The sequence below is a fragment of the Staurois parvus genome, unplaced genomic scaffold, assembly GCF_062004578.1.
Source record: "Staurois parvus isolate SC_StPar_1 unplaced genomic scaffold, SC_StPar_1.0 ptg000402l, whole genome shotgun sequence".
Classification (NCBI taxonomy): Eukaryota; Metazoa; Chordata; class Amphibia; order Anura; family Ranidae; genus Staurois; species Staurois parvus.
The window spans coordinates 956,069-974,958 of record NW_028318198.1 but is presented as its reverse complement, the minus strand read 5'-3'; the positions used below and the strand labels follow the sequence as shown (position 1 = coordinate 974,958).

The following is an 18,890-nucleotide window of genomic DNA, read 5'->3' as shown; positions in this document are numbered from 1 at the left end:
TATTTTGCTCTTTGTGTACCATTGGGGAGATTTGTCTTCACTTCCTGTTCCTTAAACACAATAAAAATACCTTAGATTGTATGCCCTTGAGGGTTAGGGACTGATATGAATGTACAATATATATGTAAAGCGCTGCATAAATTGACGGCGCCATATAAGTACCTGTAATAAAAATAAATAAATATAAAAGCATGAGGCAAACTCATTATAGTGTGGGAATCATTTTCTAAGACAGTTAAATTGTTAATGTGTGTGTCCTCATTGGAAGACTTTCCCTCTACTTTTGTTCTGGTGATCATCTAAAATTTTGGATTTGGCTTCACTTTCAGAATTAGAATGGTTACTCCCTTCAAATGAGAATGGTTACTATGATAGTCAGGGTGAGTCTCTCCTGTGTGGATACAGAAAAAATAAAAACTTATCGGAGTTGCTAACTCTTCTTTACTCTATACCAGTGGTTCTCAACCTTTCTAACGCCGCGACCCCTTAATACAGTTCCTCATGTTGTGGTGACCCCCAACCATAAAATTATTTTCGTTGCTACTTCAGAACTGTAATTTTGCAGTGGGAGGACTAGCGTCCCATCACTGATGTCAGTGGGATGAATAGTGTCCCATCGTTGGTATCAATGGGATGAATAGTGCCCCATCATTGGTGTCAGTGGGATGAATAGTGCCCCATCATTGGTATCAGTGGGATGAATAGTGCCCCATCATTGGTGTCAGTGGGAGGAATAGTGCCTCATCATTGGTGTCAGTGGGAGGAATAGTGCCCCATCATTGGTGTCAGTGGGAGGAATAGTGCCCCATCATTGGTATCAGTGGCAGGAATAGTGCCCCATCGTTGGTATCAGTGGGAGGAATAGTGTCCCATCGTTGGTATCAGTGGGAGGAATAGTGCCCCATCATTGGTGTCAGTGGGAGGAATAGTGCCCCATCATTGGTGTCAGTGGGAGGACTAGCGCCCCATCATTGGTGTCAGTGGGAGGAATAGTGTCCCATCGTTGGTATCAGTGGGATGAATAGTGCCCCATCATTGGTGTCAGTGGGATGAATAGTGCCCCATCATTGGTATCAGTGGGATGAATAGTGCCCCATCATTGGTGTCAGTGGGAGGAATAGTGCCCCATCATTGGTGTCAGTGGGAGGAATAGTGCCCCATCATTGGTGTCAGTGGGAGGAATAGTGCCCCATCATTGGTATCAGTGGCAGGAATAGTGCCCCATCATTGGTATCAGTGGAAGGAATAGTGCCCCATCGTTGGTATCAGTGGGAGGAATAGTGTCCCATCGTTGGTATCAGTGGGAGGAATAGTGCCCCATCATTGGTGTCAGTGGGAGGAATAGTGCCCCATCATTGGTGTCAGTGGGAGGACTAGCGCCCCATCATTGGTGTCAGTGGGAGGAATAGTGCCCCATCATTGGTATCAGTGGGAGGACTAGCGCCCCATCATTGGTATCAGTGGGAGGAATAGTGCCCCATCATTGGTGTCAGTGGGAGGAATAGTGCCCCATCGTTGGTATCAGTGGGAGGAATAGTGTCCCATCGTTGGTATCAGTGGGAGGAATAGTGTCCCGCCATTGGTGTCAGTGGGAGGAATAGTGCCCCATCATTGGTATCAGTGGGAGGAATAGTGCCCCATCATTGGTATCAGTGGGAGGAATAGTGCCCCATCGTTGGTGTCAGTGGGAGGAATAGTGCCCCATCATTGGTGTCAGTGGGAGGAATAGTGTCCCATCGTTGGTATCAGTGGGAGGAATAGTGCCCCATCGTTGGTGTCATTGGGAGGAATAGTGCCCCATCATTGGTGTCAGTGGGAGGAATAGTGCCCCATCATTGGTGTCAGTGGGGGGAATAGTGCTCCATCATTGGTGTCAGTGGGAGGAATAGTGTCCCATCATTGGTGTCAGTGGGAGGAATAGTGCCCCATCATTGGTGTCAGTGGGAGGAATAGTGCCCCATCATTGGTGTCAGTGGGAGGAATAGTGCCCCATCATTGGTGTCAGTGGGAGGAATAGTGCCCCATCATTGGTGTCAGTGGGAGGAATAGTGCCCCATCATTGGTATCAGTGGGAGGAATAGTGCCCCATCATTGGTGTCAGTGGGAGGAATAGTGCCCCATCATTGGTGTCAGTGGGAGGAATAGTGCCCCATCATTGGTGTCAGTGGGAGGAATAGTGCCTCATCATTGGTATCAGTGGGAGGAATAGTGCCCCACCATTGGTGTCAGTGGGAGGAATAGTGCCTATCATTGGTGTCAGTGGGGGGAGGAATAGTGCCCCATCGTTGGTGTCAGTGGGGGGAGGAATAGTGCCTATCATTGGTGTCAGTGGGGGGAGGAATAGTGCCCCATCATTGGTGTCAGTGGGGGGAGGAATAGTGCCCCATCGTTGGTGTCAGTGGGGGGAGGAATAGTGCCTATCATTGGTGTCAGTGGGGGGAGGAATAGTGCCCCATCATTGGTGTCAGTGGGGGGAGGAATAGTGCCCCATCGTTGGTGTCAGTGGGGGGAGGAATAGTGCCTCATCGTTGGTGTCAGTGGGGGGAGGAATAGTGCCCCATCGTTGGTGTCAGTGGGGGGAGGAATAGTGCCCCATCGTTGGTGTCAGTGGGGGGAGGAATAGTGCCCCATCGTTGGTGTCAGTGGGGGGAGGAATAGTGCCCCATCGTTGGTGTCAGTGGGGGGAGGAATAGTGCCCCATCGTTGGTGTCAGTGGGGGGAGGAATAGTGCCTATCATTGGTGCCAGTGGGAGGAATAGTGCCCCATCGTTGGTGTCAGTGGGAGGAATAGTGCCGCATCGTTGGTGTCAGTGGGAGGAATAGTGCCCCATCGTTGGTGTCAGTGGGGGGAGGAATAGTGCCCCATCGTTGGTGTCAGTGGGGGGAGGAATAGTGCCCCATCGTTGGTGTCAGTGGGGGGAGGAATAGTGCCCCATCGTTGGTGTCAGTGGGGGGAGGAATAGTGCCCCATCGTTGGTGTCAGTGGGGGGAGGAATAGTGCCCCATCGTTGGTGTTAGTGGGGGGAGGAATAGTGCCCCATCGTTGGTGTCAGTGGGGGAAGGAATAGTGTCCCATCGTTGGTGTCAGTGGGGGGAGGAATAGTGCCCCATCGTTGGTGTCAGTGGGGGGAGGAATAGTGCCTATCATTGGTGTCAGTGGGGGGAGGAATAGTGCCCCATCGTTGGTGTCAGTGGGGGGAGGAATAGTGCCTCATCGTTGGTATTAGTGACACAAATGATGGGGCACTATTCCTCCCACTGACACCAATGATACTCACCTTGCTGACCCCTGCTCCAGCCTGGGCTCGCTCTCTCACTTACCTGTCAGCTGTCTTCCTTCTCTGGCCTCTCTACTCTTCACTCGGTCCTGCAGCTCCCTCGATCTTCTTCGATCTGCGCGCTCTGCCGCTCGGCTCCTCCTCTCCAAGCTCCACCTCCTCGCCGGTGATTGGCCGCCTGTGTGCCTCACCTGAGCTACAGTTCCGGTGGCCAATCAGCGGCGAGGAGGCGGAGCTGTTGAGTGATCCCGGAGGTGTGGCCAGGTTACAGGGGCAGCATATCATCCCGCCCACAGATCGCGAGACAGAGCAGCGGTGTCTCGGTTCCTAAGACCATCGGAAATATGTGTTTTCCGATGGTCTTAGGCGACCCCTGGGAAATGGTCGTTCGACCCCCAAAGGGGTCGCGACCCCCAGGTTGAGAACCGCTGCTCTATACAAAACTAAAAAATGCTTTAGATACACTTTAGGCACAATTAAGTGTATTGCAGTTACTTAAAATGGTACTTCATGACCTGTCTTTTATTTGCAAACTTACAACCAACCTGGTTCAATGTAAGTATCCATATCTGATAATCAGAGGGCTGCTGGAGATGCTGAAAATCACTGTAGTAGTCCATGCTACATGCAGTGATAGTGATCTTCTGGGTTTTGCTCCAGCAGCTCCCCTCTGCACATTGAATACAAGAGGTCATTTGCTGCGTACTGTGCCATTCAAAGAACACTATGTATTTTTCTCAGCGAATACAAGAAATTATCTCATTGGATAAGGTGGAGATCATGATGTCATCTGTCCCTCCTCTCCTTGTCCAATCAGAGAATTTCTTGTAGTCAATAAAAAAATAAGGAGTTCTCTGCATCTCAGTGGTGTCAAACAAGTGACCCCCTATGTTCAGTGTGCAGCAGGGTAGCTTCAGGAGCAGCACCTGGAAAATGACACCAACTACTGCAGTGATTTTCAGCATCCTCAGTAGCTGTCCGGAGAGGAGATATGGATACTTATATCAAGCCAAACTGGACCAATGTGAGTTTGCAAAAAGAATTCCTCCTTTAAAGAATAAATGCAGCTACAACTTTTTGTTTAGCTGTGCATGCAGTAGGGGAGGTTTGTGTTGTACCCAATTGTACAATTGTCCCCATTGGAAGATATCCCTTCTTTTCATTTTCCGGTAAAGGTTTTAATTTTGTATATCCCTTTAACTTTCTCTATCCATAAAACAATGGGTACCGAGACAAATAGTGAGGCTAACTCTGCACAACGGGGATACTGACAGCAATAAAAACCTGATCTCCTCCCTAATTTAGACAGATTTTGGAAAAACAATATTCTGGCTGGAGTTCTAAGTTTATAATACAAAACAACAAGTGCAAACTACAGCAATCTACAAGAGCCAAATAGAACTCTGCAATTAAGTGTGCACTTGTCCTTTAAAGGCCAGTTGAAATCTCCCTTTGGCTGTCAACACAGGGTATTTAATAAAAATAACAAGAGCCCCAAATGTATTACAATAGACGCAGCCTGACTGCACTACAGTAATAAATAAAAAGGGTTTAACTGGGCAAAGATGATACATAACCAAAGCATTTCGAAATTTCTGCAATAATATTTTAACATACATTTTGTTATCATATTTCTTCACTTTTTATATAGAATCACAAGTAATGGTTTACCACATCATCTTGTACCATTTTGTATAAAGGAAAAAAAGATTGTAACAGCAGCTGGTACATGTTACAATGATATTGTTATATGACACTGCAGACCTTCTATACTGCCCAAAGCTAAAGAACTGACACAACTCATTTCCATAGAAACAAATTGTTCTCAGAGTCACAGCCTTTGATAAAGCTGTTTGTACATAGCTCTTAAAACAAGCAAATTACCAATCCATACTAATTGCTGGTGGCATGCTTTATTGTATGACATTTTTACAGGACCCTCTAATTAACAGATAAAACCACAATAACACAAGCAACTGTAGGCAAAAAATAGACAAAAAGGCCACAGAGAAAACATGAAGCTGTACAATATATTTCATAAGTAATGATAAAATAACAAAATACCAAATATATATAAAATAATTATAATAAATGGAGAAATTGGCTGTCAGTTATTGACAGTCATCTCTTCTAAAGCAGCTCATAGACCATGCAACTTTCTTTCTTTCCACCACAGTTGGAGGGAAATAAAATTGCTTGATTTCCCATCAACACTGACTTCCACAGCTCTATTTGTGTTCTGCTCCCTGACGGCAGAACACAATGATCCCCGCTGGCAGCTATAACTGAGACTGTTTTTACTGAAGTTGATCGATGGATCAACTTCAGTACAACCAGCCTGCCCATTGATGGAGCAAATCTCCGTCATTCCCTGCTGAACCAGTCAAGATTTGATCCATCTATGGCCAGCTTTAAATGTAATACATCCACAACCAAGTGGTTTCAAGCTGCTCATTAAGAGCATCACAGCAAAATACATGTAGTTATTGAAAGGGACCTTTAAAGGCAACCTTAACTGAAAGAAAGCAAATTGGTATTTTCAAAACGAGAATTCAGCATTGGCAGACTACATTTTTCTTACTGAAGGGCTACTGTAATTTAATCCATTTGACTGTATTAATCTGGGCAATTTTGGTGACAATGTGTATAATTTCATCCCCCAGCACACCAAAGCTGTGGCTGAACATGTATCAGTGGCTATTATAGAAATCAATGATTCTCACCTCTCTTGTCCATTTTGCTTACTCAAAACAATCTTACTAGATAGAAATAATCGCTGCAATGACATTTTAGGGCTCGTTCACACTTGACTGTTTTTCCAACTCTTGCCAAATGCCCCTATAGCGTTTGACAAGCGTTGGTCCGGCGTTTGCAGAGCGTTCTTAATGCTCCGCAAACGCTGCATGTGCGGTTTAGCGGTGGTTGCTAGGCATTTGCCAAGCATTAAAGGCATCCCACAAATGCCTATAATGAAGTTTGAATGGTGTCACTGCTCTGCAAACACGTTGCAACCGCACCGCAAACGCCGGCCGGGCGTTTGCGCAGCGGCACCATAGACTTGAATAGGAGGCTTCAACTCCTCCTGACTCGACCAGAGGCGTCCGTTTTGCCGCAACGCTAACGCTCCCGTTTGAACAGCACTATGTGCTGCAATGTGCAGAATTTTCTCAGGCGTTTGGGAAATGGTAAAAACGCTTCCCAAAGGCCTTTCTGCCGCATGCTAACAAGGCTAGTGTGAACGTAGCCTTAGACACAAAGGGTTGATTTCCTAAAAAGTGGCCGTACACGTAGCAATTTGTAATCTATCATTAATTAAAGCCCAATTTCAGGAATTAGACTAAATATACCCAGTGAGGCTCCCTGCTGTGCAAGGGTTAACTGCTTGTTCAGTCTAGCAGAACTAGCTATACACTAGTCCTACAAATCTTTGTAGGAAAGTTCTTTGTACAATTGATGACTGAAGAATGCCATTTAAAAGTACCTCATAAGCTTTTAATATTCGATTTTAGAATCAATGTCATTTCACAAATGAAAACCACATACACTGTTTGCTTCTTTGAGAAAAAATTTCCATCCTACTCTCTCAAATGATTTTCAATGTTGACAAAGAATGTTGCTTTGACCCTACTAATGATTGGAAAATGTGAATGAGCATTACTGATCAATTTAAAATGAAAAATTTTGAATGAAGTTCTACTGATGTATACCCAGCGTAATGAAGAACACCTATCCTATTCCTTGTTCCAGCAGGGTCCCTCCAGCAGTGCAACCAGTCCCACGATGCCTCTCTAAGGTGCTCCTGGCCACAGTCACACTCCTGCCTCCTCCATGTACAAAACTAGACCTGAACAGAAGTTCTATGCAGCCCTATGGACAGGCAGATTTATTTATTACAGGTACTTACACAGCGCTGTCAATTTCATGCAGTGCTTTACATATATATTGTACATTCACATCAGTCCCTAGCCCTCAAGGGGCATACAATCTAAGGTCCCTAACTCACATTCATACATACTAGGGCCAATTTATCTACCAGCATGTCTTTAGAGTGTGGGAGGAAATTGGAGTACCTGGAAGAAACCCACACAGGCACAGGGAGAATATGCAAACTCCAGGCAGGTGGTGCCGTGGTTGGAATTTGAACCCATGACTCTAGTACTGCCAGGCGGAAGTGCTAACCATTTAGCCACTGTGCTGCCCAGATGTAAATGAACTTATGTCAGTTCACACATGCCTACATCCAAGTCAGTGCAAGCCCATAAATAAAACAAAAAGGACCCAAACTTGATGGAGCGGAGGTTTAGCATGTGATATGCTCCCGGATTCCCTGATGATCAGAGTGGACCCCCACTCCATGTGAAAGACATACAGATCCACTACTTAATGGCCCTGTAATCTATTTTGCATGAAACTGTTGCTTACTGTGTTTTTCTGGCTCCTTATAACATCTTCTATGAGCTACCAAACCTCTCCTTTACCCCTCCATCTGTTAGTTTGGAACAAGTACTGCATGTCAGCTGTAGTCACATACACTGCTCTATGCACACTACAAATAGTCCATGGTCCCTCGTCCATCTTGGGAGAGGGTAAGGGAGAATGGCTAAGTTTCCAGTGAGACCATGGAGAACGAAACACAGCCTCTACCAGGAACTCAGATCACAGCAGCAAAAAATGAAAAAAAGAATTTGGAGATCTGAAGAAGCCTCAAAGCAATAGACAGTATATTTTGAATACTTGAAGAATTTTTTGTTTGTTTTTTTCTTTTACCAAGAGTTTAATGTCACTTTGAACACCTAGTATCATCAGATAATAATGGAATTTGAATAGTATAATAATAATAGTGTTTCAAACATAGGTTCTGCAGGTGCCTGAAAACCCTGTGCTAAGCAATAACACCAGCAACTTGTAACTTGGAATATTTTGTACACAAAATGAATATTTTGATGTGTTCCTGTTAAGGGTCGCGCTGAAGTGAGAGCAGGTGCCGCAGCGGACAAAAGGTTCTGTATTCAGCAGTATTTGCTAGCTGAGAGCTGGTTCTTGCAAGCCTGTTAAAGGGATTCTCCTCGGATTTCATCGCCGGGACGCAGAGACTTGTCCTTTGTACAGAGCACACGGATCTCAGATTCCTTGCACAATCAGGATGAAACAAGGAGGAGGCACATAGCACAATGGGGGAAGGGAAACACTGGATTATTTCTTTCTAAAAGAGTGTCCATATTATTGCCAGTTCATCTCCTGGAGACAACCAAGCAAACTCATTAATGGGAAATAACATACAGTTTGTACAGCTAAGCGTCATCTGTTATGGTGAAAGTTAATGTCAGGTCACTGAATTGTGACAGCGGCTTTAAACCCTGCCTAGTGACCCCAGCATTAACCTGTCCTATGTTATAATAAGAAGATTAGTATCCTCCCTAACGAGCAACTGAATGTGGAAGAGACGCAATGTATCATCAGATAACAGTCAGCAGAGATGTACAGTAAGGAGTTGTGACAGGCTGATCTCATCATTGTAACATGAGATTTTATCTGACAATCAGTGTCAATATAATATAATGCCAAGAGTAAATATGGAGTATGCAGGGTCCCTGGAAAAAAATAATGAGCACCTAAAAACAATTTACTCCCAGGCAGGGCAGAAAATAAGATTTCCAGAGCAAGGAAGAAGTGAGTTTCAAGGACCATCTCATTATGTCAGGACAAGTTGTTTTTGGAACCCACCCAGAAGGAAGGTAAGTCAATTACTATGTATTGTATATAGGTGAGCGCTGGCAATAAATAAATAAAGCTGCCAGCACACAAGGTATAGGCAACAATCCCCACAAATACAAAATATATAAAAGTGCAGAGCTAACGTAAAAGTACAAAAATTAATATATTTATTTTAATAAGGAAAATAAATAAAAGTACAAAAATTTATATATCAGGTGAAACAGTAAAGTGCACCATACAAGTGCACTGAATGTGCAAATATAATGAAAATTAAAAAATGATCTGTAAATAGTATTGTGATAATAATGTCTGTAACCACTGGTGATTTTCATCAAATAAATGAGGCAGATAAAATGAAATAGATATAATTAAATATAATAATAGTTTAGTCCGTAAAATATATATTAATGTCCATAGGACCACAAGGTGCAGCAATCGTAGGTGCAAGATAAACTGTAGTAATAATCAAGTGAGGGAATCCACCACCTCTGTCAGATGTAAACTCACCAGAAAGCTACTGGTAAATAGCATGTATATCACATCTGAAGACCAGGAGACAGCCAGGGGGTCAAACACGAACTGCTCCGTCGCAGATGGAAGATGGACCCTTTCCTAGGGGAGATAGCTCACCACAGGAGCCCAGAGATCGTGTATAGTGTAGAAATTTTATTGAAATACAAGATAAAACATCCACGTAGAATAGGTATAAGATCAGGTAAAAGAGAAATACCAAGATGGCCGCCGCTCCGTCCTTTGGCAGTGGTGGATTCCCTCACTTGATTATTACTACAGTTTATTTTGCACCTACGATTGCTGCACCTTGTGGTCCTATGGGCATTAATATATATTTTACAGACTAAATTATTATTTCATTATATCTATTTTATTTTATCTACCTCACTTATTTGATGTAAGTCAATTACTATATACTGTTAAAATTTGATTTTTGCCCAGAATTAGACTGGTTATGTGTGTATTTGCATGTTTAAAAAAAATAATTTTAGGCCTAAAACCACCAAGCAAGATACATTGAAAGCAAGAGGCCCTGGAGAATAAAATGGCGGTAGTCACAAATTTTTATGTAACATAATATTAGCATAATGGTTTATCAAGCACTAATGTTCAGTAAAATATATCTTTAAAGTCATTTTACGGCACACAAAGGCAATATATTACTCAGTTTTCGGTAAAGTATAAAAGATGAGGAAACCAAACATGAAATTGTGCATAATCATAGGCGACACTTTCAAAGCCCCTACAGATCAGTGGTTTGGAGTTAACCCTAAATAATGGTCCTAGAATTGCTGCTCTCACTTCATCATGTGCAGTGCTACATAACATGTGTTGCGCAACCGAGGTTTTTGTACATAGGTGCTCCCGACATGTGTTTACATTTGTATGTGTATGTATGTGGGGGCCAGCAGGCTCAAATTTTTTTCTATAGAGGGTTTTAAGTTCTTGGCTGTAATTTAAATTTTTTAACCCTTTATTCACTTTATTTTTATCACCTAGGGGACCAATAGTCACACCAGTATTGGAATATAGTGGAGAAAATGCAAGTGGAAGGGAAGGTATGGTAACTATGACATATGAACCTGTTACACCAGGGCTTGAAATTTGTACTCGCCTGCTCACCAATGGCGAGTGGAAATTATGGTGGGAGCGAGTGTGTCCCCCAGGGCCATCTTGCTGAGCAGGCTCGGAGCTCAGGCCAGATCTGTCACTGACACTGGGAGCCATCAGACTGCTCAATAGCTGAACGCAGTGAAAGCAAAGCAAGAAGTGTGTGCTGTATTCTGATCTGTGAGTGAAAAACAAAGTACTGCAACTTTTTATGGGGGGGGGTACGTGTACATGTGTGTGTTTGTGTTTATCTGTGTATGCATGTACAATTGTACATGTGTCTCTGTGTATGTACATGTGTGTATCTGTACATGTATGTGTGTGTGTACATGTGTCTGTGTGTGTGCATGTACATGTGTGTTTGTGTGTATGTACGTACATGTGTCTGTGTATGTATGTACATGTGTCTGTGCATGTGTATTTCTGTGTATGTACATGTATCTGTGTGTATGCGTGTCTGTATGTGCCTGTGTGTGTATACATGTGTCTGTATGTGTGTGTGTGTGTACATGTGTCTCTGTGAGTGTGTGTACATGTTTCTGTGTGTGTGTGTGTGTGTGTGTGTGTGTGTGTACGTACATGTCTGTGTGTATGTACAGGTGTCTCTGTTTGTGTGTTTGTTGTTGGTGAGTAACTCTAAGGCCTGGCTAGGAGCTCAGGACTTGAAATTTTAAGCCCTGTATTACACTGTCAAGTTTAAAGGTCTATTCACAAAAATAATTCCATGGGCAGTTGCTCCTAAAGCTGTTGTTATCTTTGAACAGTAATTGTAAGGTTCAATAGGGTGTCTGTTAAGGAGAGCAGGAAAGAAGCCATTTGGGGTGGTGAAATTATATAATGATTCAAGAGTAATTATGGCTTTCAATAGTTAAAGCTACCTTAATGCACCCCGCAGTATATTTGTTTTATATATATATATACATATATATATATACTGTGTATACACACACTTTATATACACAATATTATTTTTTGCATGGACTGGACTTTAAGGCCTTATGCACACTGCAGCTCAATAACACCTGTTTTACGAGCATTTGCCATTTTTTGTTTTTTTTTTCTCTGCCTCTAAAAGCCCCTCCATGTTAGTCTATGTGTCCATGCACACATAGGCATTTACATGCATTTAGAAGCAAGAACGTTTAGAGACAGACAGATGTTAGTGTGTTGATGCATTCTAAGGGCCAGAATAAATTATTATTTTGGCCAATAGAATGTATCTACGCCAAACACGTGAACGTACAAAAAAGCACATGCAAATATGTGGCTTGTACTGCATTTTTCCAGCTGCATTTCCCCTAGGTGTCCTTTGGAGTACAGCGTGCATGGAGCCTAAATAGCTCTTTACTCAGTTCTCTTCCATGTTATGTGACTTTGACCCCAAAGCCTTCCCCTTTATTTCCATGTGCTTGGATTTCAATACCTCAAACAAGTAATACATAATGAGTTAAAGATGCATCCCTGGACAGAATGTTAAGCCTTAGCAGTCTCCAAAGAGTACTTGTATGCAGTGTATGGATCATCCCACCCTTTAACCAGTGGAAAGTTATGAGTACTGACTTACCTTGAGTTTTTTGTTGAGTTTACAGCAGTATCTGAAGAGTAATGCAAGGTTCAGGGGTCCAAAATCTGCATAGAAACTAAAAAAAAGAATAAATCAATACAGTTTGTGAGACACAAATGGCATTTGTTTGCAATAAAGGAAGGTAATATAAAAAAACTAGACTTTAATCACTTTATGGGCTAATCTACATGGGTGTTCTCTCTGGTTATGTTTTACAAAGCATTATAAAGGCTGTGTGTGAACAGAAGAAGCAGAACAGTCTGCAAATCAGTCAATTTTATATGGTTCCCGTATAACCAGTGAGCACATCACAACAATATTAAACCAGCATGTGCTCTACAAATATTACATTAGCCGACATCTAACGATATTCTGCACTCTCATGTGTCCTGCACTGTACAGAGCACACTTTTTTATGAGATATGTTGAATGAGGAACAATGTGTTTGAATATATATATATATATATATATATATATATATATATATATATATATATATAAATAAATAAAATGTATTTATCTATTTTAATTATTATTTATTTCTTTATTTTACCTGAAAAGTCAGATTAAGTGTGAACTCTAGCAGTACCCTCAGTCGTCAATTGTGCACAGTTGTACAGGTTCCTCTCCTATACTGAAATTGCCTACTCTGATTTCACTGCAAACTTTGAGCTTCTCACAGTGTGCATTAGAAGGTTCAGCAAGTCAAATACAGCCCACTGCTTTACCAGAATGGAGGACATCCAGCATCATCTAGCTATCTGCTCCCCTGCCTGGCTGTCCATGACCCACCCCTTTCATTTACTGGTTTTCAGGTATTTCAATCATAGAGTATCACCTAGGGTAGTCTGTATGCGAATGCAGCCTGACTACAAACTTCCACTCCTCCAGACTAACATCAACCAACTGAAACATTTTAATATTTGCATAAGTCCACTGGAGAGTCAGTCCATTGCTTTCATTAGGACCGAGGGCTCTTGGGAGAAGTCCTGAGGCAGGGTGTTGTGATGTTTTTGGGAATCTATGTACAGCTCCCTGCCGGCCTCTCCCACCAGCCATGATCTTCCTGCATCACATAGAGAAACGCAAAGACCCAGTGATGATGCCACTGGGTCTAAAAAAAAACGGTATTAAACCCAAAAGCAAACATTATTTATATTACAGCTTACCGATTCTTTATTAAATAACTATTTATTAATGTTAAAGAATAAATAATACGGGGTCAGCTTTTAACCGCCTCCCGCCTGCCATATAAGGAAATGAAGGATGGGCGGTGGTTCTCTCATTCTGGGAGGACGTCATATGAGGTCCTCCCACTCTAACCGCGCGGGTGTGCAGCGCGGCGATCGGTGGTGCGCTGTGTCCCCGGGACACAGCGGATCACTGATCAGCGGAAGGAACCGATGACATCGGCTCTGTCATGTGATCAGCTGTGTCCAATCACAGCTGATCGCATGTAAATAAGGAAATGCCGGTTATCGGTATTTCTCTCCTCTCGAGCTGTCACGCTTACAGCTCGTGAGGAGAGGAGAGCCGGTAAGCAGCATTCCTCAGAGGGGAAATCTACACTGATCATCAGGGCACTGATGATCAGTGTAGCCCCTGTAGTGCCAACTGTCAGTGTCCATCAATGCCACCTGTCAGTGCCCATCAATGCCACCTGTCAATGCCCATCAGTGCACATCAATGCCATATATCAGTGCCTACCAGTGCACATCAAAGCCACATATCAGTGCACATCTAAGCTTCCTTTAAGTGCTGCCTATCAGTGCCAGTCAATGCCGCCTATCAGTGCCAGTCAGTGCCGCCTATCAGTGTTGTCAATCAGTGCCACCTATCAGTGCCGCCTATCAGTGCCCCTCAGTGCCGCCTCTCAGTGCCCGTCTGTGCCGCCTAACAGTGCCGGTCAATGCCGCCTATCAGTGCCAGTCAGTGCTGCCTATCAGTGCTGCCTATCAATGCCATATATGAGTACTGCCTTTCAGTGCCTACCAGTGATGTCTCTTAATGCCTACCAGTGATGCCTATCAATGCCCATCAGTGCCACCTATCAGTGCCTCCTCATCAGTGCCCATCAGTGCCACCTATCAGTGCCCATCACTGCAGCCTCATTAGTGCACATCAGTGAATGAGAAAAATTACTCATTTACAAAATTGTATAACAGAAACTAAGAGAAAAACTTTTTTTTCAAAATTTTCAGTTGTTTTTGGTTTAGTTAGCAAAAAATAAAAAAGGTGATTAAATACCACCAAAAGAAAGCTCTATCTGTCTCAAAAAAATGATAAACATTTCATATGAGTACAGTGTTGCATGACTGCGCAATTGTCATTCAAAGTATGACAGCGCTGAAAGCTGAAAATTGGCCTGGGCAGGAAGGGGGTGAAAGTGCCTGGTAGACAAGTAGTTCAATTAAATTGGTTATGGGGACTGAAGTTCCGCTTTAATACCACTTAGGGTACGTAATGAGAATGCAAAGGAGTCTGTAAAACATGTGTCATATGTTATATGTACCATAGTTGTTGGTTCCCCATGGAAGCTGGAAACACCTGTAGCAGTGAGCCAACAGTCAAGTAGTCAAGCTGGTCCAAAGTCAGTATGTAAAAACTGCCACAACAAAACTTCTGCTTTAATCATATGACAGGGCCACTTTAATATATGTACTGCTTATTAGAGAAGAACTTTCTGCCACCATAATAAAAATTCATGAAAGCCGTTTCACAGTATCATCACATACGTATCCTTTAAATACTTTGCTAATGTTAAACCTACAGAAAATGTTAATGTTATCTAATTAACAGCAGAGTGGATTGTTAAAGTCTCAGGCAGCGCAGAATGTGATATGCATTACTTAGCAGACTGTAACATTATAATACTGTAGGAAGGACCTTACAGGAAACAGGGATAAAACAGGTCATTGAAAGGAGTTGTGGAACAAATGGGAGGGATAGCTAAAAGTGAGCTTGTGGAAGTGGACAAGAGGAAGTAGAACAGGATCAGAGGTGGAGAGGCTTGCTGACCCATTGTGTGGTTTTAGTAAATTCTCTTTTGTTTGAATGTTTACAGCCTAGCAATGCATTCCCCAAGGCCCCTCAAACAGACCTGTCACGGTGTTATAACCAAGGCACAATCACAGCCTCTAGAAAGGAGAGCCGCAGCCTTGACATATGGTAAACCTTAGCGGCAGACTTCAATGCCTCTGTACTTAGGCGTCCAACTGTTTGACCTGAATAAGCAGGGTGCAGTCTCAGGGGAGATCCAAGGACCTTGTATCTTAAAGAAGTGTGTGTCTCAGATAATGCCATTACTTCCATCAAAGTGGTAATGAAACTAAAAGCAAAAACGTAATTGCAGCTTACCAATTCTTATGTGTAGTGGTTGAATTCGTTACTATTTGTTAGCCCTTTTTTCTTTATTTCCACCTGGTGATCCAGCCAGTAAGTGTATTTTTCTACATTCTTTAACCACCATGTACATAAACAGCTGGACGGAAGCAATGCAGGAGCGGTACCGCGATCCAGTGCCCGCTGTGTCCGGAGGACACAGCAGAACACTGATCACTGTAAGGGACCTCTGTGTGAGGTCCCGATCATGTGATCACTGACTGGCCAATCAGTGATCACACGAATAGTAGTAAGCAAGATGTCACTTCTGACATCATTGCTTACTAGTAGTGAAATCTGTGAATGATCACAGAGATCACATGGTACAAGTCTATTCACAACAATGTTGTACCATGTAACAAGCTGTGACCAATCACAGCTCTCACAGTATTTCTCAATGGCTGCAAGAATGCAGCCAGAGAGAAGGGGAAATTATTGCTTTTACAGCCTTTATAGGTGTAAAAGCAATCAGTGTAAAAAAAAAAAAAATCTTCATTACCCCCCACAAGTAGTACAGTGTTACTATGGTGACACTGTACTGCTAGAGTGACAGTATGTTAAAAAAAACATAAATAATAATATAAAAATATAAAATAAAAATGTAAAAAAAATTTTGAAAAATTTAAATTTTTGGTTATAAACTAATTTGGGTTATTTTTTTTACTAATAAGATAACCGAATAAATTTTGGCCAAGATTTATGAAGAAAATTTTATAAGAAAAACACTTTTTTTCTAAATTTTTTAACTTTTTCATTTATATAGCAAAAAAAATAAAACTCCCAGTGGTGAATAAATACGATCAAAATAAAGTTTTATCTCTCTCAAAAAATGCTAAAAATTCATATGGGTACAGTGTTGCATGACCACGCAATTGTCATTCAAAGTGTGATAGCGCTGAAAGCTGAAAATTGGCCTGGACAGGAAGGGGGTAAAAGTGTCCGGACTTGAAGTGGTTAACAGACCACTCTGTCCAGCAAAAGTGGCAGTTAGAGGGTTAGCACAAACCATTTGACACTGAGGGGGGCTGAAAAAAGGTTGCCTTTTATTTATTTATGTAAAACCTTTATCCCAAAAGGAGAAACATTTGTTGCTGTAATTGCAACTGCTGTGCAACAGCTTTAATTTGTTGGTCAAGTCCATCTAAATATATTAGTCTAAAGCTAGACACATATGGATTGTTTTTGTTTATTTTTCGTTTAGCAAAAAATGAACAGATTTCCCCATCTACATAATCTGGATGGATAGAGGAATCCTTCCAGCTGACACATTGCATTCTTACAGCATGGACTCTCCAATGTCAGAATACATTGATCAGTGGCTGCAGCCAATAGGCTGAGCGAGAAAAAAATTCCAAAAAGCACATTCAACAGAAATCAATCATTAGATCAGCTTCTGTCGAATGGGAGCAGCTACACATGGATTGAAATTTGTCCAGTTGTAGCTCAACTAGACAAATCGTGATCCATCTATGGCCAGTTTAACACTACCTTCTTCCCAGACTGCCAATTCTGCTGTCCAAATGTGTCTCTGCTGCTCCTCCTTATTCAGGGATGAGGCACTCTAATGCAGGCCATAGATGGGTCGAAAACTGGACATTTAAAAAAAAAAAAAAAAAAACGAAAAAAATCAGTCGTTCAATAGGCCGACGTTACCACCAATGGTAAAAAAAATCTGCCAATTTTCGTCCCGTCTACGGCCGGCATTTATTTACTTCTGTCCCTGCAGAGAGCTCCGCTATTATATTTGACATTAAAAAGTATAGCGGTTGCAACATTGTATCTATTTGTATCCATTTTGGATACAGATGGTTTTATACGGATATAAATAGATACATTGTTGCAACCGCAATACATTTTCATGTCAAATATAATAGCGGACTGGAATTTTTCTTCTTTTTCTGCTTCTTTTTCTCCTTCTTCTTTCTTTTCTTCTTCTTCTTTTTCTTCTTCTTCTGCTTTTTTCTTTTTCTTCTTTTTTCTTTTTTCTTCTTCTTTTTCCTCTGATTCTTTTTCTTGCAGGTCACAGCTTATGCGCAGATTTTTTATCGGTAAAAAGATCGACCGATTTGCCCATCACTACCACAAAAATCGTCCGACCGGCAAAATCGGCCGATTTTTTTACAACTTTACCGATTAAAAAAAAGAGCCAATATCAAGAAAAACAGCCAACCAATTAACCCATCGTAAACATTAAAAATCGGCCGATTTTTTTTTTTCTGGCTGAAAAATCGGCCGATTTTCGACCCATCTATGCCCTGCCTAAGACAGGCAGTGTGTTACTAGCTAGGTCACCATGTGGAAAAAAAAAAGAAAACAAATTCAGCCACCACATTTAAGGATTAGTAAATTGCAATATATTACATTTTTGCTTTTGTGTTTAATGCCGCTGTAATAAAACTGCGGTCACTGACAAACTGAAAACAGAAGGTAATGTCACAGTGTCAGATTTCTGTAAAAGGGCATATCTAACCAAAAGATATATTTTACACTTATATGGAGCCTGGTAGACTCAATAAGCCATTTGATTAAATATGTTTTATTCTAGGAGTGAGAGCCTAGTGATCAACTTTTTTTAATAAAGGGGTCTCGTGTGCCGCCCCTGACATAATGTACAGCATACTCAATTTCATTGTGGGCCACATCAGCATTTTCGTTGCCCTTAAAAGACTGGTTGCAATTGTAAGACTTCACGTCCATAGCTACATCAGATATCAAGTGAAAGGTCTGGAGGTAGACCAACAGAGGCCTGGAGTCATCTGCTGGAGTCTGCTCAATGTTGAGACCGGGGAGGCAGAGATGAAGGGGTTCTATGGCTGAACAGTGGGGCTCAGGAAGTGTAGGAGCATTTCTGTCCTCTTCTCTGCTGCCGAGACGAGGGGGGTGCGGCAGATGCAGAAGAGGTGTGAGGGCCACATGGCCTGGTGAGCCAGATTTGGCCTGTGGACCTTGTGTTTGATACATGTGATATACAGTGTTTGTAATGCTTCAGAAGATGGTCAGAAACTGGACATACTACAGTGGATCATTAGAAGCTGGTGGCATGCTACAGGAGATTGTCAAAGACTTGCAGACATGTTACAGGCATGGTTGGAGGATTGGGACATGCTGTAGGTAACTGTCAGAGACTGGGGACACTTTATGACTACTGCTCTGTCATTACAGTCAGCATTCCTTGTGCCCTTTTTAAAATTATGCTGGCCATAGTCTGAGTGAAATTCGGCCAGTTTCTAATATACAGACCATAATTCGATCAGTGGGTAGCCCTGTTCGTACCACTCCACCTGACATTCTTTGACTAAAAAACCAAAGAAGCTGGGTAGAAAATTGCA

The 18,890-nt window shown here is 42.3% G+C and overlaps 1 protein-coding gene across 3 annotated transcripts in view; it reads right to left on the bottom strand.

Moving 5' to 3' along the window:
- The window catches only part of CDC14A (cell division cycle 14A), a 162,566-nt gene that overhangs the window by 110,736 nt on the left and 32,940 nt on the right, over window positions 1-18,890 (bottom strand). For all 3 annotated transcript variants that reach the window (XM_089686579.1, XM_089686581.1, XM_089686580.1), the window contains exon 3: window positions 12,181-12,256. In XM_089686579.1, coding sequence (XP_089542705.1) covers window positions 12,181-12,256 — 76 coding nt within the window. The remainder of the gene's footprint in view (window positions 1-12,180; window positions 12,257-18,890) is intronic.